The sequence below is a fragment of the Gobio gobio genome, assembly GCF_949357685.1.
Source record: "Gobio gobio genome assembly, chromosome: 3".
Taxonomy (NCBI): Eukaryota; Metazoa; Chordata; class Actinopteri; order Cypriniformes; family Gobionidae; genus Gobio; species Gobio gobio.
Window position 1 is genome coordinate 67,179,292 of NC_137099.1, and position 26,993 is coordinate 67,206,284.

Below are 26,993 nucleotides of genomic sequence, written 5' to 3' on the forward strand. Positions count from 1 at the left end.
CACTGGCTAAATAAACATTTAGTATGTGTATGTTTGTGGTGACTGATTGAAACTAAACACAGAAATTACTTTAAGTAGAACCTGAGAACACGTGATGCTGTTTCTGCATGGAAGCGTTTTGTCCTGCTGCATAAAGAGAACATAAACTAGCGATAGGTTAGTTTTTTTTTTTAAACAAACACGTTTTAGCATACAACATTAACATACATCATCAGTGTTACAATAAAATAGATAATTTCTATATCTCAAGCCCATACATGCATAAACAAAATCTCAGTAAAAGCATAAATATCAACTATATACTATTAAGTAAAACCTACTCAACTTTTCTAATACTGGTGTTCCCATCATGCAATCGCGCTCATTTTTTTTGCTGTTTTCCAGCTGTATTTACACTTTTATCATTGCTATTGTTGTTAGGTTTAGTAACTTGTGATTTTGTGACATCTGGAGTTCATAGTAGACAATGAACTCCAGATGTCACAAAATCACAATTTACTAAATGACACATTAACACTTAAAAATCTATTGAATATTACAGTTATTGTGTATTGTGCAGCAAGTATCAAAGTGTCTGTGTTTGAGTGGGTACCGCGTTACTTATATAATGTAAATATGGTGTCTACACAATATCTATTGCATTATTTACTTAGATGTTTCTAAGTAAAGCATATACTTTAAAAGCTTGATTTAATTCAATGTTATATTATTTGAGTAAAAAATTAATTTTGTTAAGTATGTCTTAACTTCTTTTTGTTAGATTTTGCTTAATCCTATATGTGAAATTAGATATAATAGTATAATATAGATATAGAGTAATATTTACTCAATTACTTCATGAATGTTAAGTTCAATAGTAGGTAGATTTTACTTGATAATAACAGGTATTACAGAGCAGTAGCAGTACAATTGACTTAAAAGTTGTTTTTTCTCAGTGACAAACATTGAAGCCCCAATAAACAGCAGCCAGAACAGACTGCACACTTTGCACATTGTTAATAGAGTTTGACTACTCACTTAAACCTCAATATAACTTACACATGCGTACACTTAGGACTCATTGTTATGTATTTATTAATGGTTTGGTGCAAAAACAACCCTAATTAATCATACAGTAAAATATATTGAAATACGTGTTAATAAGAAGAGTGTTGAACTGTGTGTCTGATCTGGTGTTTAAAGAGTTTCGTCATCTGCAAACAGAAGTCCAGAGTCTGACTGTGGGCTTGTGTGAGTTTGTGTGTGTGATCACAGGACTTTAAATCAAGGGTACAAACAGGAACGAACGAACGAAGAAAAAAAATCAGAAGATCTGAGAGAAAAGTTCCTATGAAATTTCTCCTCAAACTTTATCAAGATAAGGGTGATACTCTCCCGGCTCATGTTTGTCTTTGAGAGTGTCAAAGAATCAGTCTGTCTTATAAAACATAATAAATGATTGTATGGATCTCTGGAATACTTTGGTCTTCAGGAGTGTGACTGAGAATTACAAACTTGGTTGTCATGAAATGTAGGAGGAGGAGGAGGACATAATATTTATCCAAATGGTTATTCATTTGCACTGAATGTCTGCATTCAGTCACCTATTTCGTCACTGCATGTTAACTGCATTGAGACAAAAAGGCGTCTTTTTCAAGCATTGGGTAATTAGTCCTGTTTGCAAGCACATGTTCCAAAGATTGTGTTGATATATAGGTTTATAGTGCATTTGCATGTGTTTACTGCAGAGTTCAGCACGTGCCACACGTCAAAAATGTAACAAAGGACATTTTGCATTTATAAACACATGCAGTAGTTTTGTGAAAATCCCAGTGGTTTACGTGAATTTCCAGTATAGAGTTTCCTGCCCTATAGAACTGTTGTTTATGTCAAATTTTGATACATTTTAGTCACAACTAATTCATATTATAATATAGTATATTATATATTAACTTGCCTATAGTATAACATTATAATATGTTATATTAAAACATGTTTTGGTGAGTTCTAGAAGCTTTAAAAAATGTTTACATAAATTTCTATAGCCTACAGTACACTACACTTTTTATCGCCCATGACCTACTTCATGAAACTCCTCCTTGAATTGTAAATGAAACAGGTGTAACAGGTAGAACAGCTAAAACTCAAAGCAGAAACATACAGCAGCTTTATATCGGCAAGGAAATAGGCTAAAAATCTACGCTGACCAGCGGGATACTTTTCATGGTAATTACATTTTTACACTACTTGGACCGTTTCGCCATTTTAAAACTAAGCCATTTGTTTAGAATTCACCTGTTTGATTCACATTTATCTGACCTGTCATAATGTGCCTATTGAATGAATGTCCTTATGCTAACTTTTAAAAAATGGCAGAAAAAATTCACCAAACAGGTTAATTTTTCCATGGTAGATTATTTAAAAATGATTTATTACTAGGAATGACTCAGGTTTGAATTAATTAATTTATATTTACATAGAATTCACCTGCTTGCTTCACCTTCACATACATGACATGTCAATGTTTTTATGATACTGTATTACTCTTGTAGCCTACAATAGAATATACCAGCGTATTCTGAATGGATTGTAAAACGGGTGTGTGGGAAGTGTTGGAAATCAGTGGCACGTCTCACAGCCGATGGTGAGATTTGAGGTGGAGTGGGTGTGGTATCTGATGAAAGACTGTTTTGAAAGACTTTGTCATATGAGAACATGACTTTATTTAACCAGAGCAATCTATTTGATGTAAGCAGCATTTGGGCACTAATAAGTTTGATTACTTTCACAAAGTATTTCCCTTTCTTGAACAGGAGTGAAATGAATTCCTGGCCCTCATTTTTTTTTTTTTTTTTTATGTTGCACCGGAAACTAGTTTTTCTGGTCGTTATGGTGAACTCACATGATGAGATACAAAAGTTTGAAGGAGGTTTGCATTCAGAACATGTTTTCGGTATTACGTTTTCATTTTTTTTTTGATGTAATTGTTCAAAAATTTAAGAAAAATTATGCCTAGTGGCCATTAATTAATTTGGATGCAATTAAGTGCACAAAACGCTGTTTTTAATAATTAGTTAAAACATTTATAAAAACATTTTCATAGCCCTAGTCTAAATAAACCATTTCAACGACGTTAGATTCATAATGCCCTAATTAGTTCATGTTTATTGTTCTTTTATGGAAAATGTGAATTGTGTTCCATAAATTGTGTTGCCTATATGCATAGAAAGAATGAAGAGCAGCAAAGCACTTCATCTAAAACCAATCTCAATGAGAAGCTGGAGGAAGAGGACACTGCCTCTAAAATGAGTCTGAATAAGAAGATGGAGGTGAAGGACACCACAGCCTCTCCAGAACCCAGCTGTGTGTCTATGAAGAGTAAAACATCAATAATTATGCCTCCTAATTTCAGTGATGAAGCTGTGACCTCTGACCCCAGGTAAGACAAACTCTGATAGTGAATAGACTTCATGAAATGTATAAATGGAGATTGACTGAATATTTTGATTGATCTCATGAGGCTAAAGAATCACAAAGCCACATCTCCAGAACCCAGATGTGTGTCTATGAAGGGTAACACATCAATAATTATGCCTCCTAATATCACAGATGAAGCAGTGACCTCTGACCCCAGGTAAGACAAGTTTAATGCTGACTTTCTTTATGTTAGCAATGGTAATGGTAACAAGTGGCCGTCACTGAGGTGGTTTTTGTACCTCTAAGTCAGAAGTAGGCAAGTTCGGTCCTAGAGAACTGATATCCTGCAGAGTTTAGCTCCAACCCTACTAAACCACCACAGTATAAAACTCATGGCTCCCAGCATGCACTGCAGCATTAAGTATGTCACCTTTGTTGAGATTAATATGCTGATTCTTGATATCTGTGTCTTTTCCCCAAGAATGTATTTAAAAATCAGTCTTCAGAATGCCTGATCTGTGGCAAGAAAGTATTGATGGTGAATATTATTTATTAACATTTTTAGTCAGTGATGAGTTTAGTCAAACAGGGCGCCTTACTTAAGCGCATCTTAAGTTCAGTCTGCCTGCTTGGCTGCTTCTACTGCACGCTGCTTTGCAACCTACCTCCTCCCCAACTCCTCCTTAAACTGTGTTTATCTTAATCAATAGGGTTTTTACACCTCCTGGACGAACGGTTCTCATTGTGTAACCATTCTATTCTGTGCCAATCCAGGCCACCTGATTCTTGTTTCCAATGTGGGGCTGATAACGGCCGCTCTTTGGAATGTCATACAAAAGTGTCAGTCATTGCCTTAGTAACACAAAGGTTTACTGATGAAATGAGATGTAAATAACAATCGCATTGCGGAGGATGATCATATATCTTTTAATTTTATTATTAACTTGTGTTTACGCCACTCAAATAGTGCACTTAGCCAGCTACAGAGAAACTGATAGCCAGGCAATTGAGCAATCCTAAGTGGCGACGTAACTTCACAGATTCTTTGACAACCGAGTCAAGAACTGCGGGCCAAGAACAGCTTTGTAATCATGCCGTGCCGTACCAGAGTCAAGTGGAAACACAACTGGAACCGTTCCTTACCATTCTAAGAACCGTTCGGCCAGTCGGTGGAAAAGCGGCTAATGTCATTCTGTTGTCATTGGGGGATTTTCGCTGCCCTTCCAGTTTAAAAAATGGGAGGTTGTCCCCAGAAGCTGCTGCTGTTTCCTGTCTTGACTTTTCATGGAGCTCATGAAAAGGATGGGGAATTTAGAACTGAGCCATATCACCAAATGTAAATTTAGCAAAACATGACAAAAAAAAAGTTGACTAACAGTTTGTCGATGGTGTTTTTGACTTAAGTGGACCTGAGTGATCTAAGATTTTCTTTCAGTGAGAGGGAGGATCTGATCCAGGTTCAGTCCAGATGTGGAGTTTCTGAGCAAGTTCTGAAAGATCAGGTCTCTATCACCAGTGGACACAGTTTGTACTGGGATCAGTCCAGACCATCAGAAGAGGTTGATTATCCTCAGGGCAGAAAGAGATCCAGAGTTATGAGAGGATCCAGTTCGGATTCTGCTCACTCTTACATACCAGCAGGCCTGCAGGAGGAGACTAGAAACCTGCAGAAACCAGTGGATGATGAACTACAGAGAGTCAAAAACCTACACAAAACCATCATGAAGAACAAGTATGAGAGATTATTTGAGGGAACCAAATTCCATGGGAATGAAACCCTCCTGAACAGGATCTACACACAGCTCTACATCATAGAGGGAGAGAGAGAAGGAGTGAATGAAGAACATGAGGTTTTACTGATGGAGAAAACAGCCAGAACACAACACTCACAAGACACTCCAATCTACTGCAATGAAATCTTTAAAGCCTCACCTGAACCAGGATGTGAAGAGAAAGACCAAATCAAGACTGTTCTCACTAAAGGCATCGCTGGAATCGGAAAAACCGTCTCTGTGCAGAAGTTCATTCTGGACTGGGCAGAGGGAAAAGCCAATCAGGATGTAGATTTCATGTTTGTGCTTCCATTTCGAGAGCTGAACTTGATCCGAGATCATCAGTACAGTCTTCACAGACTTCTGCTGGACTTTCATCCTGAACTTCAAGATCTGGACTCAAAGATTTATGAGGACTGTAAGGTTTTGTTGATCCTGGATGGTCTGGATGAAAGCAGAATCACACTGATGTTTTCAGACACTCAGAAAGTTTCTGATGTGACTGAGACTTCATCAGTGGGTGTGTTGATGTCAAAGCTCATGAAAGGAGAGCTGCTTCCCTCGGCTCTCATCTGGATCACCTCCAGACCAGCAGCAGCCAATCAGATTCCCTCCAAATACATCACCCGTCTAACAGAAATTCAGGGATTCAATGAGCCTCAGAAGAAGGAATATTTCAGGAAGAGAATCAGCGACGAACAACAAGCCAGCAGAATCATCTCACACATCAGAAGAGCAAGAAGCCTCCACATCATGTGCCACATACCTGTCTTCTGCTGGATCTCATCCACTGTGCTTCAAAAGCTCCTGAAAGAAGATCTGAGTGCAGAAATCCCTCAAACTCTGACTGAAATGTACATCCACTTCCTGCTGATTCAGATCAACATGAGTAATCAGAAATATGAAGAAAGAGATCCAGAGAAACTCCTGCAGTCCAATAGAGAAGTGATTGTGAAACTTGCTGAAGTGGCTTTCAAACAGCTGATGAAGGGCAATGTGATGTTCTATGAGGAGGACCTGAGAGAGAGCGGCATAGACGTCACTGACGCCGCAGTGCATTCTGGGATCTGCACTGAGATCTTTAAGGAGGAATCTGTGATTCATCAGAGGAAAGTCTACAGCTTCATTCATCTGAGTGTCCAGGAGTTTCTCGCTGCTTTTTATGTGTTTTACCATTATGTAATGAAAAATGTGGACACATTGCAGTTTATCGATGTGGTGCATAATCTGCTTAAAGGAGCAGTAGATAAAGCCATTGAGAGTGAGAATGGACAGCTGGATCTGTTCTTGCGGTTCCTGCTGGGCATCTCTCTGGAGTCCAATCAGAGACTTTTACAGGATCTACTGACACACACAGAGAACAGCTCAGAGAGCATCAGGAGGACCACTCAGTACATTAAAGAGAAGATAAAAGATGGACATGGACTCTCCACTGAAAGATCCATCAATCTGTTCCTCTGTCTACTGGAAGTGAAAGATCAGACTCTGTCCAGAGAGATTCAGGAGTTTGTGAAATCAGACAAACACACAGAAAAGAAACTCTCTCCTGGTCACTGCTCATCAATCTCCTACATGCTTCAGATGTCAGAGGAGGTGCTGGATGAGCTGGACCTCAAGAAATACAACACATCAGATGAGGGGAGAAGAAGACTGATACCAGCTGTGATCAACTGCACTAAAGCCCTGTGAGTGTGTAATCTTGTTACAATGAAGTATTTACCGAATGGAATTACAATTTTTGTTGTGCTTACTTCAACATATTGAGTATATTTTACTTATTGTCTTGTTCTGCTTTGCTTCAGTCTTGCTGACTGTAATCTCACTGGTCAGTCCTGTGAAATTGTGTCATCAGCTCTTCAATCCTCAAACTCTGTCCTGAGAGAGCTGGACCTGAGAAACAATGACCTGCAGGATTCAGGGGTGAAGCTACTCTCTGATGGACTGAAGAGTCTAAACTGTCAGCTGGAAATACTGAGGTTTTTAAGAACATATACACTAAGATATAATGCTGGTCATAATTAGGGCTGTAATCTCCCAGTCGATTAGTTGATTATTGGTCGATACGTTCTGGCTCGACCAAAATTTTGATTGGTCGATTTTTTGCAGCGTTCATTTCATTAGTTTTGCTGCGCCGCGTTCATTTAATCAGGTGGAAAGCACTAATTGCTAATGGGGGTATTTTCAGAGCACCCCTGTTTCACAGGTATCAGTCTGCCTTCAGAACACCCCCATTGTTTTCACTTCTTTTGGATTAGCCCAACCAACTGGCGAAGAGAAGTCTCTCGCCGGTCCTTTGTTTTTCATTCCCCGCTGGCTCAAACGCACGCCCATAGCGGTTAACTTGAGGAACGCCCATCAACATACACATGAGGGGAAGCGTCACAACACCACGCTTCAGTCGTGCCACAAAAGTGGATCTATACTGTCCGTTTTGTCGCGTTCATTTCTTCAGTTTTGCCGCGCCGCGTTCATTTCATCAGGTGGAAAGCACTAATTGCTAATGGGGGTGTTTTCAGAGCACCCCTGTTTCACAGGGATCAGTCTGCCTTCAAAACACCCCCATTGTTTTCACTTTTGGATTAGCCCAACCCACTGGAGAAGAGAGACAGATTGAAGAAGGCTAGTTTTCTGTAACTTATATTATTTATTTAATTGTGAGAGCGTTTTTTCTGCTCTTGATCTGGCTTGTTTAATAAATATTCCTTTTTTATTAAAGTGGACGTGCCTTTTGTGTTTAAGAGTAAAAGCTTTAAGTTAATAGTCTATTCGTGTCTCAGCCACGAAGCTGAGCTCAGCTGAGCTCCTATGTTTGAGCTGCACAGAGCGGCTGAAATTATACTGTCTGTCAGTTATTATAATACATATGAAAAAAACAATTGTCTAAATTATGTTGCATATTCCACAAAAGTTCTTGTGATGATATCTAGTTGACAATAGTACTATATTTTGGGAAATCATAGGCTATGATATTGCGCAGGTGCACGTGATGCACCGCTGTCAGAGCCGACAGACTTGTGTGTCAGACTCACTTCAGTCCAAAATGCAGACAACAAGGCTACCAAGTACTGCGCACAGTGCGCAGCTAATTAATTTAAAGTTTTTTTTTCCTAACGTAATTTTTAGTCGATTTTTAGTCGAAAATTTCAGGACTTCAGTCGACCAAGATTTTCTTTGGTTGATTACAGCCCTAGTCATAATGTTAATGTCTGTAGATGATCCGTCTGTTGATCTCTATCTGTAGGTTATCTGGCTGTATGGTGACAGAGGAAGGCTGTGGTTATGTGTCTTCAGCTCTGAGTTCAAACCCCTCACACCTCAAAGAGCTGGATCTGAGCTACAATCACCCAGGATATTTCGGGGTCAAGCTGCTCAACCACAAACTGAAGGATCCAAACTATAAATTGCAGATACTCAAGTATGTGGGGGTTTACTCAAAATCGCTAATAGTATTAATCTCAGTTGAGTCAGTTATTGGACACACACAATTCAGGTCTTGCAATCTCTATTACTGAGCTGGTGGTTGAATCAGGTGTTTAAGTTGAGGGAAACATCAAAAATATGCAGTGGTGAGGCATCTCAGGAAAGTTTTGAGAAGCACTGATCTAAGTTACATAATAAATTAAAGGGTCACTTCAGTAATTTAGCATTAGGCTTTGTATCAGTAGAAACCTTGTAGTATATTCAAATTATGCTACTTTCCCCCCTCATATCCCCCTGAGACGAGAGAACTATGCATTTTATTTCTGGAAAAAATCCTCCGATGACGCAAATATCGGACGCTTCATCAGAGGATTTTTTGTCCAGAGGCTAAAGACTACAGTCACTAGATGGAGCTGTTCTGCATGTTATCAACACGCCCACAGGGGAGAGATCTCACGCACAGAATGTAAGACACAGACGGCCACACAGACAATCATAACGGAGCGATGCAGAGTAAAGTGAGTGTTTCAACTTTTCAATGAATTCCTGTGATAGTTTAGCTTTCATATGCGATCAGAAAACATACCAGACTGGCGCTTAACTTTACCTCAGCTCTGCTCAGCTCTTCGTGATGATGAAATCTGACACTGCTGCGTCTGTGCCGTGACTTTCGTTCGACTCACTCACACTTTATTGAAAAGACACGTTCAGTTTTTAATTGTAGTGTTTATTCTCTAACTGAACAAAATTATTTTATTACTATGAAGATCAAAATGACGGTGTACGGAGTGGCCTCGTAGGACAGCGAAGCAAGTGCATTCTGGGAGTTGTTGTCTTTCATCCACGAGACAAAAATACTTTTTCTGTCTTTTCTCAGTCTAGAAGGCACCAAATTCAAAAATAATTTCACATTTCTACTGCATAAATGACCCAGTTTAAATACAAAGCTTAATGCTTAATCACTGAAGTAACCCTTTAATGTGTATACACATAGAGTTAGGCCTGTGTGATTAATTGTAATTGATTTTAGATTTCGATTTTGGCTTCCAATGATTATGAAAACAAGATTATCGAGGTTAAACGATTATTGTACAACTTGTTTGCATTAACTTGTTTGATTTTAAACAGTGTTATTAAAAGTGCATTAAGCCGCAAATGAGATACTGTTCCTCATGTGGCTTTCTGTGTGTGAACGAAGTCGGGCCGAAGGTGGATAAGAATAGACCTAGACATGTGGGACATGTGCCCACCACTTTTTGAAACATCTTGCAGTACAGATGAATCTAATACAAATTAAACTTCTTTAGTTGAATAGCAGCGTTAAATAAGAGGTGATCTGGCACTGGAATGTGTTATTGAAATCATCCTGAGTGCTTCTTTCCACTGTTATCAGTGGTGGTGGCTCGTGCACTGACGAGGGCTTTAATCTATCGCTAGCAGTTGTGAAGACTCTGTATTCATTCCGTTGAAATCCAAAACAAAATGCCCCCAAACTTGTCCCTGCTCTTGATATACAATCATTGATTCAGATCTTTGGTTTTAATGAGAAGAAGAGCCTTATTAAGGTCACAGTATAGTGTGGTCAACATATAGTATTATATTGTAGATGTAAGGATGAAACTTTCACAATAAAAGTTCTATGTTGATAAATTAAACTCAATGTATTATTGAAATTGATTTCTTGAAATCCTGTTGTTTTGTAACACACACACACACACACACACACACACACACACACACACACACACACACACACACACACACACACACACACACACACACACACACACACACACACACACACACACACACACACTCCTGTCCCACTCTGTTATGCCAATGTGGATAAGCAATTGGGCTTCGAATTGGGCCATACACACAAAAATTCCAAATGCATTTTTAGAGAGTATTCGCGTAAATACAGTGGGTTATGCCTTAACTAAACGTACACAGAAAACGTGCGTGAAACAGTATATTGGATCCATAGCTTTAATAAGGATTAATCTATATTTAATGTGTATAGCAAGACTGTGCAGTGATATTTGCAGTGTTATTTTACATTTGATTGTTAATTTTTTTGTTGTTGTAGGCTATTACTTATCTGAATACTACTGTTAATACATCTTCCCAAAAAACGTAACACACTGCTTATAATATTTATATATTCATTCTGTTGTATTTTTCAGTTTTGTTTGTAATTAATTTCTTTGTTCTTATTATATTGTTGACTGTTTACTTGTTTTTGAGGACCTTTTTTCTTACATTAGTTAACGTAGTATTTCGTTTTTGCTGAAGTTTTTGATGTTGTTGGCTTTTTTTCAGTGGTTCTGTCTCTGTAGCTGGCTTTAATGGACTTTCTTACAAGACTTCTGAATTTGGCTCTTGTTTTCACTTTTTGAGTGCCTGATTTTGATAAAGTGCTCAGTGATATTTCAGCTGCTTCTTGCACACTTTTGATGAGCAAACATTTATTTTTGCTTAATATTTGTGTCTTTCTAGTTTGGATCATGGAGAACATTTTAGAATCACACCAGGACCAAGAAAATGTAGGTCTTTTCCACACACACACACACACACACACACACACACACACACACACACACACACACACACACACACACACACACACACACACACACACACACACACACACACACACACACACACACACACACACACAGCTCTAAAAACCTTGTGTAATGTTCTTATCATCTCTCTTCTTGTGTTCAGATGCCTGTAATCTCACACTGGATCCAAACACAGTTAACAGTCAACTCATGCTGTCTGAGGAGAACAGTAAGGTGACGCATATGAAAGAGCAGCAGCCGTATCCTGATCATCCAGAGCGGTTTGATACATATCCTCAGGTTCTGTGTGGAGAGAGTCTGACTGGACGCTGTTACTGGGAGGTTGAATGGAGTGGTAGAGTTACTGGTTTAGCAGTGACATATAAAGGAATCAGCAGGAAAGGAGTTAGTGACTGTGTGTTTGGATGGAATGACAAATCCTGGAGTCTCTTCTGCTCTGATAACAGTTACATTGTTTGTCACAATAATGACAGAATTGACTTAATTGCTCCTTCACCATCCACTAATAGAGTAGGAGTGTATGTGGACGTATCAGCCGGCACTCTGTCCTTCTACAGTGTCTCCGACACGCTCACACACTTACACACATTCAACACCACATTCACTGAACCCCTCTATGCTGGATTTCGGGTTTATGATGCCTCAGTGTCTTTGAGAAATATCTGAACCATCACAAACAGTCTCTCTTTCAAGCAGCCACAAACTTTCTTACATAAAACAACTTGAACACCCAAATGGTGCAATGTAATTTCTGTTCCTGAGGAGGCATCATAAGGAATTTGCATAAATAATGATTGTTTTTGAATGGCTTTCCCCAACACACATCCCGGTCTGTCATTGGTCAGTAATCAGTTCTGCCCCAAACTGTTTTAGATGTTACAGCTCAGGATAGTCTCTAGTAAAAGGTTTCAAAAATTTGCAATTTTCATACTAACCATTACTCAACTAAAGAGTAGCTATGTTAACTTGTATAACCAATGTTTAAGTCTGCCTTACTGTTGTACTTTGATGGACATTTGTCTGTTTGTTTGCACATGTTTAATATATACACAGTGGTGTAAAGTAACGAATTACAAATACTCTCGTTACTCTAATTGAGTAGTTTTTCACAGGAATTGTACTTTATTAAGTAGTTTAAAAACAGTGTATTTTTACTTTTACTTGAGTACATTTTAAGTGCTGTCTCTGTACTTTTATTGTGCTATTTTCCCTAAACCTGCCGTCGCTACATTATGCAATTTTTTTTCCTGTCGACGTGATTGGCTAAGACGAATAATCAGTCCTGTGACTCCATTTGTCACGCGCGTGACTCCCAAAACCATGATAGCGACCAGCCTAGAGTGAGAGGCATGCCCGCTTTATGAAAGGGGGTTATTGCTGGTTACTGTATGATGACTGAAATCGTGAAATTGCCTTAAACAATTACAAAAAATTTACTGCAGAATATTACATTTTCTAATACATGCATAAATGGTACGTATTCTGTTAGCGCTTCACGAGGTCGCGGTGCCATCTGCTGGAAACACTTACTTTAGCTTGATTGTTTGCCAGGCTTCAAAGTGCATTAGGCATAAACCGATCGTCACTGCTAGATTTTTGTCCCTTACATCGATTTCGCTCAGCATGTAAACGCATTTACCTGCTTTCTGTCGGCTTATTGAAGTGCATATTTTAATGTAATGTGTTCTCACATGGCGATTTAAAATTTTAGTCCAATGTATATAGCAAATAACCTTTATAAAACATCAGATTCATATTGAAATCAGGTTTATTTTTTATTTTAATCGTGAAAATTGTGAGTTACTCAATTCTGATTTCTGAAGTGTATTCTTTTTTACATAGAAAACATCCATTGAAATTAAAGCAGTTCAATGAATTTGTCTTGGAAAGAGAGAACTCTGTTTTGTTTTTTTTTTACATAAAATTGTTAATGTACAACGCTTTGCAACCTTTTTTATTTAACCGCTACAGAATGATTGTCATAAATGTTACCAGATTATTGGTTGCTTTCTCAAATATTACATGGCTGTATTTTTAGTGCTAGCAGTCAAAAATAAAACTTGGTGAAATATTGAAATACTGAAATGCTGTTGATCTCATGTTTTTTTGTTCCTACTGACAATCATCCCGAAAAGAGTAAGCTACATTTTTATTTTGCAGGGTATAAGGTGTAATAACATTCATAGCACAATACTCACTACTCTTGAGTACTTTTAAAAGGGCTTTTTACTCCTACTTTGAGTAGTATTTAGGACAGGTACTTTTACTCTACTAGCACTAAATTTTTTGACAAGTAACAGTACTTTTACTTGAGTATGCTTTTTCAGTACTCTTTCCACCACTGTATACACATCACTTAACAGTGAACGGAGAGGGAAATTTCCCCACATTGTGCATCATTCCAGTAATTAAAGAAGTTTAAATAAAGTAAAGTGAGGGAGTTGAGTCTCCAGTGTTAAGGTCCGTTCACACCAAGAATTTAAACTATAAAGATTATTATAACTATATTATCTTCCACACCATTGGACGGAAACGTTCTGTTTATTCCAAATACACGCTGCAATTTTGTCATCTGCCACTTTATAAGCTTGAGCTCTTTAAAGTTGGATGGATTCAGATTTTTGCTTCATGTTTTTATTGTTCATCAGCTGGAAAAAATAGCTCTGAAAGTGATTCCAACAATAATGTTCCTTTATGTTGTTATTGTGGTGTGGATTTCACAATTCTATTATTAAAACGTTGTAGGTATAGTTAATGTCCTTGATGTGAACTGCCCTTTAAAGTGGCTAAATTCAGAATTGCACACCATACGCCATAATATTGTTATATTGCAGAAAATGTAAGTACTGTTAAACAAAATACATGACTGTTACTTAACGTTAACATTATATGATCAAACTTTCATTGTGACAATGTAACTAGTTATGACAAAAGTGAAATTCTTGGATTCATTGCCACAAGGTAACTTTTATGGCAACGTCGTAGATGTTGGTAATCAGCTGGTAATTTTTGTAACACTGGTTTTCTTTAATAAATCTGTGCACATGCGTGAATCACATTGGTCTGTCACATTACATCTTTATAGTTGATATTCAGGGCTAAGAGATACCTGTTACCTGACCCAGACGAGACATATTTCAATCTGTCTGTGACAATCTGGCATGCATTTCTAATCTCACATGACATTTAATTAGGGCTGTTGTGTGTTAGTGGGTTTAAACAGTACATTAGTCCAGTATGTCTGTGCAGATCTGTTGATAAATGTGTGTTTGTGTGCATACAGAGCATGTCCTCACTCTTCAGTGTGTTTATAGTTTGTTCATGTGAGCTGCATGTTCTCATTCTCATGTCACAGATTGTTCAGAAGGTGTAGTTGTGTCATGTTTCCTCACCAAACAAACCTGTAAAACTGCTTTTGAACGCAACCATGTCCAACGGTTCCCAAGAAAATGCATACAAAATATTATATAATATTTAATAAACAATAATCATAAATCACACACAGATGGAAGAAAATTAGAAAATTCATCAGTTCCTGGAGAAGGAAGATGAGCAGAAGAAGAGATGAAGATGGATGATATTGACAACCAGAAGGTTTAATCTTCTGATCTGATCATCTGTCACTCATAAAATAAATAATTTTCTGTTTAAAAGTGAAAAGTTTAATTTTCATTCATACTGTTTGCGTCAGTTATTATATCAGCTTAAAGCAAGTGAAGCTCACTGCAGAGCCAAATGTTGTCAAGCTCCTCCTCTCTGGACATACTGGGTAAAGCTTGACCTACATCATGTTTAGAGATAGGGTTAGGGTGTGGCTGGACTTTCAAGCTCCACCCATTACATTATGTTCCCACACATTTGAGACTGTGATGATGCTCTGCGGCACTAGAGGGAGTGTGTCTGTTGACATAACAGTGGATATAAAGGTGGACAAACTCACCTTGACCAGATGACTTGAAAAGAAAGTAAAAGAAAGGACTCAATTTAAATGGTTTAAACCTATCACTAGATTTTTAGGTGGCGGCGTATTGTGGTAAGTTCAGAATTTATTCTTCATATAAGCACGGAGATAAAAACTACTTCCACAGTTAAATGTGCAGAATATCTTATTATAATGACAGGTATGTTGATGATTAAAATTATTTAAGTAAATCACTTATGATATTTTTACCTTAATAGTCATGTTATATACTTTATCTTGATCCTGTGATGTCAACAAAAGCCTTTTGTTGATGGTTTGATAGTAAATTGTGAGTGTGATATTTCACTGTAGAACACTCAAATGCAGAGAGGAGTGTTGTGAACATATATGCTAATAATCACACAATATCAATGAACCAATTATTGTTGATTTTCCGCACAAATGACAGAATCTAAGATGCTTGTTGAATGTCATGATATGTCCTTACAAAAAATAACTGCCGCTTTTACAGTTGTAGTAGTTAAACGTAGTTAAAAGTTCTCTGTGAATAATGCTGCCTTCACATGCTCTCGGAATTATCGTAAATACGAGTTTCCTAAATAAAAATTGCACATGAACGCTCTCCACTTTCGAAATTTTAATGGGATGAGCTTGTAATCTCGACTTCAGAAGTGGGAATTATCAAATTTCTGATAGCACGTGAAGGCAGCATTAATACAACAAGTGAGTTGAATATTCCCATAATAAAAATTTGGATTTTGGTAGGAGACTAATCCCAGACCAGTAGTTAAATGAGCTTTGTTAGCTTTGTCACTGAGGTGTCCCAGGAGCCAGTAGAACAAGTTTGAGTGTAAACTCAAAATATTTATCGTTGGGCAGTCCAGTATCATTGCACTACACAGGACTTCACATTTACTGCGCAGAAAAAATGTCCAAAGCTGCTGATAACAGTCTGTGTATCTGTTTATTTAACTTATTCTTTTTACCATTGTGTTTCCACATAAAAGAGGAGGGCAGTGCCTAACAAAATGAGTTTCCATGAGGAAAAAGAGAATGAAGACACTTGGGCTGAATTAAGTTCATCATCTCCTGGATCAGATGGTGCATCTTTAGGTGATGAATCCAAACACAACCTGACCCCAGCAGTCAATACAGTGACCCCTGACCCCAGGTATGACATTAGACATTTGTGTCTTATCCACGGTGACTCTGCAGCTCAAACTGTAAAGCATGGTTCTGCAAGAACTTTATAAACTATGTGTCTTGAATGCAGTAATTTGCTTTGGAAACGATTGTCTGTCAAATTAATAAATGTAAATAGACAGTGTGTTCTGCATGCAGTCCAGAATCCTCATCACAAAAACACACACATTTCTTCCACAAACCTTCACTTTCACTGCAACTTACTGGTGGAATGATTTTCCATCCCGATGCTAACAGCTTCATTGAAATTATAAGGAAGCACTAAACACGTTTTCCACAAGCTCTTGACTGATTTTTTTTGTTTGTCCTTTGTCAGCATCGGTCTCCAGTCTCCAGAACCCAGTAGCATATCTCTGAAGAGTAACAGATCCATGATGACAACCCCTGGGTTCAGTGATGGACCACTGACTTCTGACCTTCCGTTAGTAAAAGCATTTACTTGCTATTTTACCATAGTGAATCTCAGATTAATGATTTCAGTTAACTCAATAACAATAACTGTACTCCAAAAAGACTATTAAATATATAGACTGCACAGTGGTGAAACACAAAGAGGGGGCAAAATAAAAATCATATCTGATAACAGTCATCGTAATCACTGTCAATGTCTTTTTTGCTTATCTTTATTCAACAGGGGGGAGATACATGAGCTGATCAGATCTGCAACCTTTTTACCACACAATCAGACTCCCATCAGACAGTACAAAACTGAAGGAATCCTGCAGAAACACACACTTAAGATTGGAGACCTGAAGAGAGTCAAAGACCAGCACAAAACCAGCATGAAGAACAAGTATGAGAGATTATTTGAGGGAACCAAAATACGAGAGAATGAAACCCTCCTGAACAGGATCTTCACACAGCTCTACATCATAGTCGGAGAGAGTGAAGGAGTGAATGAAGAACATGAGATTTTACAGATGGAGAAAACAGCCAGAACACAACAATCACAAGACACTCCAATCTACTGCAATGACATCTTTAAAGCCTCACCTGAACCAGGATGTGAGGAGAAAGAGCAGACCAAGATTGTTCTTACTAAAGGCATTGCTGGAATCGGAAAAACCGTCTCTGTGCAGAAGTTCATTCTGGACTGGGCCGAAGGAAAAGCCAATCAGGATGTAGATTTCATGTTTCTGCTTCCATTTCGAGAGCTGAACTTGATCCGAGATCATCAGTACAGTCTTCACAGACTTCTGCTGGACTTTCATCCTGAACTTCAAGATCTGGACTCAAAGATTTATGAGCAGTGTAAAGTTGTGTTCATCTTTGATGGTCTGGATGAAAGTAGAATGACAATGATATTTTCAGAAACTCAGAAAGTTACTGATGTGACTGAGACTTCATCAGTGGATGTGTTGATGTCAAACCTCATGAAAGGAGAGCTGCTTCCCTCTGCTCTCATCTGGATCACCTCCAGACCAGCAGCAGCCAATCAGATCCCCTCCAAATACATCAACCGTCTGACAGAGATTCAGGGATTCAATGAGCCTCAGAAGGAGGAATATTTCAGGAAGAGAATCAGTGACGAGCATCAAGCTAGCAGAATCATCTCACACATTAGAAGAGCAAGAAGCCTCCACATCATGTGTCACATACCCGTCTTCTGCTGGATCTCATCCACTGTGCTTCAAAAGCTCCTGAAAGAAGATCTGAGTGCAGAAATCCCTCAAACTCTGACTGAAATGTACATCCACTTCCTGCTGATTCAGATCAACATGAGGAATCAGAAGTATAAAGAGAGAGATCCAGAGAAACTCCTGCCGTCCAACAGAGAAGTGATTGTGAAACTTGCTGAAGTGGCTTTCAAACAGCTGATGAAGGGCAATGTGATGTTCTATGAGGAGGACCTGAGAGAGAGCGGCATAGATGTCACTGATGCCTCTGTGTATTCTGGGATTTGTACTGAGATCTTCAAGGAGGAATCTATGATTCATCAGAGGAAAGTCTACAGCTTCATTCATTTGAGCGTCCAGGAGTTTCTTTCTGCATTTTATGCCTTTTATTTTTATCTATGTACAACTATGGACGGATTAATGAATTTAGTTTCATTACATAATCTGATTAAAGGAGCAGTAGATAAAGTCATTGAGAGTGAGAATGGACAGCTGGATCTGTTCCTGCGGTTCCTGATGGGCATCTCACTGGAGTCCAATCAGAGACTCTTACAGGATCTACTGACACACACAGAGAACAGCTCAGAGAGCATCAGGAGAACCACACAGTACATTAAAGAGAAGATCAAAGATGGACATGAACTCTCCACTGAAAGATCCATCAATCTGTTCCTCTGTCTGCTGGAAGTGAAAGATCAGACTCTGTCCAGAGAGATTCAGGAGTTTGTGAAATCAGACAAACACTTAGAGAAGAAACTCTCTCCTGCTCACTGCTCAACAATCGCCTACATGCTTCAGATGTCAGAGGAGGTGCTGGATGAGCTGGACCTCAAGAAATACAACACATCAGATGAGGGGAGAAGAAGACTGATACCAGCTGTGATCAACAGCAGAAAAGCCCTGTGAGTGTTTAATAATTTGTTACAGTTCTTTCTAAACTGAATAAACAGTTTCTATTGTTGTGCCAAGTAATGCACCTAGACTACACTGTAAAACCTTGCTGTAAAAAAACAGCCAAAATCTGACAGTAACACACCATCTTCCATTAAAACAGCAATATACCATAGAAACAATGCATTCTGGTTAATATTTGAGAAATTAGCCTACAGGAATATACTGTGAATTAACAACGCTCAATGTAGACTCACAGAGGCTGTGTTCCAAATCACACCCTATACCCTCATTCACTATTGCCTACATTAGTTCAGTAATACTGTATAGTCCACTTGACAGAGTGAATGAAAAAAATGAGTGAAATCAGACACTGATGGACAGAGAAACAAGACCAAAAAAGAGAAGAAACAAGCAGAAACACAAGAACTGACTTCCGGCCACACTAAGTGGGAAACCAGTTGCAAACCAGTTTGTCATTATTTCTTTACTGACGAAAATACTAACCTTTGTAGTTACCATTGTGGTGATCAGTATTTGCTTTAGTTGAGCTCTTGACCCTTGACTCTTTAACACCATTTTTTTTCCTGGTTGCTGTAACTGTTTGTTTATAAAACACATTTGTTGTGGAAAGAAAATGCCAAGAGAATAGTAGTGGGAAGTTCGGATCATTTTACTGACTCGGATCTTTGAGTCTCGTTCAGCAAAATTAACTAATCTTTTTTCGAGTCATTCCGTTCATTTCAGAAAAATATAATTAAAATGACATGTTAAATAGCCCAACCCATCTAGTACTTATGAAAATGTTGATTACATTTGTAAAACTAAATAAAAATAAACTATAGGGTACTTCAACCAAAGCCAAATGATAAGAAACTGAAACGTTTAATTAATTGATTAGTTGTTGGGTCAGGCTATTGCAGTCTTACTCTGTTAGTTCACCTCACCTCCTGATCCAAGACATTCTTTCTTTTGCAACTTCATATTTATCAAATTTTTTCTCCGCCTCTTGTGTCTTCGAACTCCTCGAGATGTTAGTTGTCGATTCGTCTGTGTCTGACTCTGATCTGGGGCTGGGCCGGCCGTGTCACACAAGTCCGGGAACAGAATGATTAGTTCATCTTTCGAGTCTCGAGTTCGGGTTTGAGTCTTTCGTTCTTCCTGTCAGTCCCATAGAGTCTATGCTGTCAGTAGCAGAAACAGAAAAGATTCCTTCTTTCGAGTTCGGGTTTGAGTCTTTCGTTCTTCCTGTCAGTCCCATAGAGTCTATGCGCTGTCAGTAGCGGAAACAGAAAAGATTAGTTCTCTCGAGTCTTTCGGGTTTGACGTTTGAGTCAATCGTTCTTTTGCCACGTGACTTGACTAGTATTGAACACTAGTTCACAACCTTTTTACTAACAAGCACGTAGTTATTTTTTTTATTTTATTTTTATTTTTTTATATATAATTCGCAGTTAATATCAGACATAAACAAATATGGGAAATATATTGACTATTCAAGTCTAACATCACAAATTCAAGTCAATTAGACTATTACTTATTTTGAATAATATAGCACACACACACACACACACACACACACACACACACACACACACACACACACACACACACACACACACACACACACACACATAATATAAAAAAAACAAAAAAAATACAAAAAAATATATATAACTCACTAGAGAAAAATAAAATACAGTTGATTCAAAACGAGTAATAGTCTAATTGACTTGAATTTGTGATGTTAGACTTGAATAGTCAATATATCTCCCATATTTGTATATGTCTGATATTAACTGAGAATTATATATAAAAAAATAAAATAAAATAAAAAAATAACTACGTGCTTCTGTTTCCGTTACTGACAGCATAGACTCTATGGGACTGACAGGAAGAACGAAAGACTCAAACCCGAACTCGAAAGAACGAATCTTTTCTGTTTCCGCTACTGACAGCATAGACTCTATGGGACTGACAGGAAGAACGAAAGACTCAAACCCGAACTCGAGACTCGAAAGATGAACTAATAATTTTTGTTCTTTCCAGTACAGAATTCAGCGTAATGCGCATGCGCGGTCAACACAAAATGAACGAATCACTCTCTGAGACAACTTGGTAGTCCCGAGTCATATTAAAGATTCGTTCAAAATGATATCTGATGTATAATATTTTATTTTATGTGTCTTGTTTGTGGTAATTCAGTGATTCTACTACATGAGATCCAGCAATAAGTTATTTTGAATAATATTAAACATTTTTGAAATCCAACAAGACTTAGACACGCACAGACATCAACAATCAGTATATGAATCTCAACATTGGTGACAATCAAAAGTTTCCTGTACAAAATGTACAAAACTCCCATAACATATTTTTGATCGCCACCTTTGTTGAGATTCATATGCTGATTTTTGATGTCTTTGTTTGTCTAAATCAGTGTTTCCCAACCATGATCCTGGAGGCACACCAATACTGCACATTTTGCATGTCTCCTTTATTCGACACCCATTTCAGGTCTTGGAGTCTTTGATAATAAGATGATAATTTGAATCAGGTGCGTTTGATTAAAGAGACATGCAAAATCTGCAGTGTTGGTGTGCCTCCAGGATCTTGGTTGGGAAACACTGGTCTAAATGATGCTGTAGCTTTGTTTTATTGATGTTTAAAAAGATCCTTCATTTTAACTGATTGCTGTTGAAACTCTTGCTGTAGTTTCACGGTGTTGGTGATGTAAAATTTAAGTCTACTAATAATGTAAAAATAACAGTGAATCAAGAGACTACATAATGACTACGTCATCATCAATACATATTAATCAGCATTCACTGATTATCATCATATTTATTTTTCCATAACAAATAAGCCTTGCAAAAACTTAAAGGTCCCGTTTTTCCTGTTTTTTTAAGCTTTGATTGTGCAATATAACATGTGTTCATGTTTCGCGTGTAAAAAAACAGTATTTTTACTGTATCTGTATACCGCTGTTTTCACTGTCCTAAAAACGGCTTGAGGATTTCCTTATTCTACGAAGTCCCTCCTTCAGAAATACGTAACAAGTTCTGATTGTGCCAGCGGTTCCCGTGTTGTGATTCGACAGCAGCTTAGCGCACATTGTCCGGAAAGGTCACCCCTCTTACCATAACGGGGAGATGCATGTGCTCAAAGTACAGCATCCCTGAAGGCCAAACAAAGGTGATTTGACTCCGGGATGAAAATAACAGCGTCTCGACCGGTCTCAACGACATGGCGACAAACACTCTACGAACGCAACACTTCCTCTTCTCCACGTGGGAGAGCAACAAGACCACGCCCCCTTTTTTGCGTATTCTTGTGGGCGGAGGTTAGTCGACAAACTGTTCTACTGACGTCATTAAAGCAGGTAGTACAGGGATGTAGTCCAAACCGGCCGCTCGCTGTAGGCTTTGAAAGGGAACTTCTGTTAAATAAAATATCTCGTTTGGCATTGAACTTTGAGCTTTATCATTTTACAGGTATTATTTATGCTCTAACAGCAACATTACACACTAACTAAAGTATGAAAAATGGGATCACGAAGAACAGGACCTTTAAAAAAGCAAAAAGTTTTATTAAAGCAGCCAGAGACAAAAGAATTTTAAAAAGTCAAGGGTCAAGAGTTCAACTAAAGCAAACACTGATCACCATAATGGTAATTTATACCAAACATTTTCAACAAAAAAACATCAATATCTAAACATCTGTTAATTCTCAATAAGAGCTTCTATAGATGTATGACAGAAATAAAGTCAAACTGGTTAGTAATAAGTTTAATAATGTGTAATGGCTGGAAGTCAGTTGAAGTTCTTGCGTTTCTGTCGTCTGTCGTCTCTTGTCTTTTTTCTGTTCGTGTAGTTCCTCTTTCCTTCAAAAAGACCCACAAAATGTATTTTAACCGTAATAAACTGTACATTTAATGTTAAAACTTGAAAATGTGAAAATGCATCTTTTTAAAAAATATTTTTAATGAAATCAAATGAAATCAATTCACAGTAATCGTAAACTCAGTAATCATATGCTGTATATGGCAGTTGGCCAATTTAAGGAAGTCAAATTCTGCAAATGAAATTGAGTTTTACTCTAGTGAAATAAATAATACAGTGTTGCCAGTATTTTACCATTAATTTACAGGACAATTTTTTAAAGTGTATAATGAAGCTGATATTATTGAAATACCAGTTGTTTAATTATTGTGTTTTTACTCTTTTCCAGTCTTAGTGGCTGCAATCTCACTGCTCATGATTGTGAAATTGTGTCATCAACTCTACAATCCTCAAACTGTGTCCTGAGAGAGCTGGATCTGAGTAACAATGACCTGCAGGATTCAGGAGTTAAGATACTCTCCGATGGACTGAAGCTTGCAAACTGTCAGCTGGAGATATTGAGGTATGTAAGAACATTTAAGAGGTAACGTACAGTCAGCCGGTCATAATGTTGATGTGTTTCTGTAGATAATTATGTGTTTCTGTAGGTTGTCAGGCTGTATGGTGACAGAGGAAGGCTGTGGTTATGTGTCTTCAGCTCTGAGTTCAAAGCAATCACACCTGAGAGAGCTGGATCTGAGCTACAATCACCCAGGACAATCAGGAGTTAAGCTGCTCTCTGATAAACTAGAGGATCCAAACTGCTCACTGCAGATACTCAAGTATGTCAAAGAGTAATACTGACATACTGAACGAGTACGTATCTACATTAATGTGTGTTTGTGTGTTTATAGTGTGGATCATGGAGGAGAGGTCATGATGATGGCAGGACTACAAAAGTGTATGTCTACAAACACTACAAACCGTTTTTGACTGTTGTTTTTGTTGTTATAGATGTTTTTGTCTTCTTGTGTTCAGATGCTTGTAATCTCACACTGGATCCAAACACAGCACACACTCAACTCATACTGTCTGAGGAGAACAGAAGGATCACACATGTCAAAGAGAAGCAGCCGTATCCTGATCATCCAGAGAGGTTTGACCAGGTTCCTCATGTGCTGTGCAGAGAGAGTCTGACTGGACGCTGTTACTGGGAGGCCGAATGGAGTGGAAGAGTTGATATATCAATGTCATATAAAGGAATCAGCAGGAAAGGAGGAAGGAACTGTTGGTTCGGATATGATGAAAAGTCATGGAGTCTGTGGTGCTTTGACTATAGATTCACAGTCTGGCACAAAAATAAGGAAACTGTCATACCAGCCCCTTCACACCCCTCTAATAGGGTAGGAGTGTATCTGGACTGGCCGTCCGGCACTCTGTCCTTCTACAGCGTCTCTGACACACACACACTCACGCACTTACACACATTCAATACCACATTCACTGAACCCCTTTATGCTGGATTTAAGGTTTTTGATTCCTCATTGTCTCTTGTCAGATTTAACAATAGACACACGCTTAAATGTTAGAGATATGTACAGATGTAACTTGGTTAAGTTGTAATACTGACTACAGTATATTCACATTCACACTGGCAGGGGGATAGTTGTAACAAAAGAGCTCCTTTTGTTAATTTATTTTGTTGATATACAGATAAAAGTGTTTCTGAAAAAAGCCCATATTCTTGTCATTATTTGTGCAGGACAGCAAAAAAAATGTACACGTATCAAGAACACCCTATTTAATTTGCTGTTCATAAGGTGCTAAAATGGCATTGTAACTTTAAATTGTTGGCTTATATGGCTTATAACATGTGGGTGTAAAGTAGGAAGAAAGTGGTGTGGGAAGAAGTCTTGAAGAAATGTGCAGTTATACTCCAGTTTTAATGGATGTCAAGATGTCACTGAATATTTCTACTCCCTCTGAATTTCATCAGTTGTCTGCAATAATCATTCCACCAATTTGTATCAATTATACATGCAAATCAGTGTAGGCTATACATTATTTGTTTATTTATTAATTCATTTTCATCTATTTCATGTATGTATTTAATAGTAATTTTAATTATTGATTAAAGTAAATAATCAAATAATCAAATAAAAGTTTTACAACAGAATATGTGCATGCAAAACGCAGTATATTTACAATTCTTTTCAAAGACATGTTGTAAAACATAATTGCATAAAAATATACTATATTCAATAAAAATAACAAATGTGTATTAAAGGTCAAGCATGTCTTCTTTATTGACTTCTTTATATCCAGCCAAGGGATGTTTTTTTTCTGTACATTAACGTTTTAGACATAGAATTTATGTCTTTTTGTGTTCTTTTCTTTTTAATTTACAATCAGGGAGTTCTTTCTTCTGTCTAGGTCTCCATAAACATTTTCTGGAGCATGTCTCTAAGCAACTTATTAAACTGCTAATTAACAATTATATGCTCTTTAATATAACATGAATGTGATATAATGTTACAGACGTAATATGGCTGTTTAGATAATATTTTTTGGCCTGCTTTGGATAGATTATCAAGTGTTAACTGTAAAATAGCCTACTGCCACATCAATGAAGCTTTTGTTCGCCAATTTCTGTTCAAATGATAGATATATAATATAAAATAATATACAAATTTTGTTCACATATTGTGCAATAATACATGCATGCATAAGATCACGAAGATCATGTTTTCTGTAAAGAGTGGACATTATATTAATATTAATCCAATAGTTGCTATGATCCTGCTATCAGCATGTTCACAGGTGTTTTTTTTTTCTTCACAGATATGAGAATCACAGTAACCTGATACTGGCCCGAATATGTACTCTCTCCTCACCTTCTTGCACTTGGGACTGCTCCGATTCCCCAGTCACTGGCGTCCGTGTCGAGGAGCAACTTGCCACTGTCGAGGGGATAGCCCAGCACAGGTGCGGACGTCAGCCGGCTTTTCAGTTGTTCAAAAGCCTCCTGGCATTCGTCCGTCCAGTTAAAGCGTGCATACTTTTTGGTGAGTTCATGGAGGGGCTTGGCAACGGAGGCGAAATCTTGGACAAAACGTCTGTAACACGAAGCCAGGCCAACAAACTGACGCACTTCAGATATATTTTGGGGTGCAGGCCACCCAGCCACCTTTTGGATCTTTTGGGGGTCAGTGGCGACACCTTTGGCGGAGACGATGTGCCACAAGTGTGGCACTTGCTCTCGGAACAGGACACACTTAGACGGTTCAAGTTTCAGATTGGCTGCGCGTAGTTCGCCGAACACATGACTGAGCTGCTCCAACATTTCAGTTCCGTCCTGCCCCAGGACAATGATGTCATTGAGGTAGACAGGTCTCCCACTGCAGCCCGGCCAGGACATGGTCCATGAGCCTCTGGAACGTGGCCGGCGCATTGCACAGTCCAAAAGGCATTATGTTCCATTCAAACAGGCCCTTACGGGTGCAGAAAGCAGTGGCTTTTTGGGCTCTTGGCGTCATCTCCACCTACCAGTACCCTGATGTTACATCCAGCGGGCTGAAGTACCTGGCAGTGGACAGTGTGTCCATAGTGTCCTGGATGCGGGGCAGTGGGTCAGCATCCTTTATGATTCTTTCATTTAAAGGCCTGTAGTCGACACATAGCCGCAACGTCTGGTCCTTCTTTCGAACCATAATAATTGGTGCAGCCCAGCCCAGCTGCTATTGCTGGGTTGGGCCACTCCGGCGTCCAGGCTTTGCTGTACCTGCTGGTCTGCTGCCGTTTGTTTGTCTCTAGCCATCCTGCGCGGTTGCTGTTTCACAGGTGGACCAGGGGTGGTGAGGATGTCGTGCTGCACGAGGCCAGTACCACCAAGGTCAGTGGGCCCCGTGGAGAAGACGTCACTGTATGATTGCAGCAGGCGGGCCAACCTCTCCTGGTCGCCCCTGGACCGGCTAGCACAGCTCTCGTTTTACAGGACCTGGAGGTGGCTGGGTAAAGAAACACAGACAGAGTTAATATGTTCAGGGGCCGATGGGGCCAGGGGTGGCTGGGGTTCCATTTCCATTTCCATTTCCATTTAGTCATTTAGCAGACGCTTTTATCCAAAGCGACTTACAAATGAGGGCAATAGAAGCAGCTAGAGCAGTCGAAAGGCAACAATATCAGCAATATGCAAGTGCTGTAACAAGCCTCAGTTAGTCTGGCACAGAACAGAATATATATATATATATATATATATATATATATATATATATATATATATATATATATATATATATATTTTTTTTTTTTTTTTTATATATAAATTAGACAGACAGACAATGAATAGAATGATAAGTGCTATT

At 38.4% G+C, this 26,993-nt stretch overlaps 2 protein-coding genes across 2 annotated transcripts; both read left to right on the forward strand.

Annotated features, from left to right (window-relative positions):
- Window positions 1–2,087: 2,087 nt before the first annotated feature.
- Window positions 2,088–13,258, forward strand: LOC307123818 (NACHT, LRR and PYD domains-containing protein 3-like). Its single transcript, XM_079812537.1, has 8 exons — window positions 2,088–2,205; window positions 3,210–3,418; window positions 3,500–3,613; window positions 4,832–6,853; window positions 6,971–7,144; window positions 8,410–8,583; window positions 11,088–11,134; window positions 11,319–13,258. Exons 1-8 carry the CDS (start codon window positions 2,203–2,205, stop codon window positions 11,840–11,842), a joined length of 3,267 nt encoding a protein of 1,088 aa, XP_079668663.1. The 5' UTR covers window positions 2,088–2,202; the 3' UTR covers window positions 11,843–13,258.
- Window positions 13,259–15,123: 1,865 nt separating this feature from the next.
- On the forward strand, window positions 15,124–24,919 carry LOC307123819 (NLR family CARD domain-containing protein 3-like). Its single transcript, XM_079812538.1, has 8 exons — window positions 15,124–15,209; window positions 16,106–16,269; window positions 16,618–16,722; window positions 16,936–18,819; window positions 23,039–23,212; window positions 23,298–23,471; window positions 23,544–23,590; window positions 23,668–24,919. Exons 2-8 carry the CDS (start codon window positions 16,127–16,129, stop codon window positions 24,216–24,218), a joined length of 3,078 nt encoding a protein of 1,025 aa, XP_079668664.1. The 5' UTR covers window positions 15,124–15,209; window positions 16,106–16,126; the 3' UTR covers window positions 24,219–24,919.
- Window positions 24,920–26,993: the final 2,074 nt, after the last annotated feature.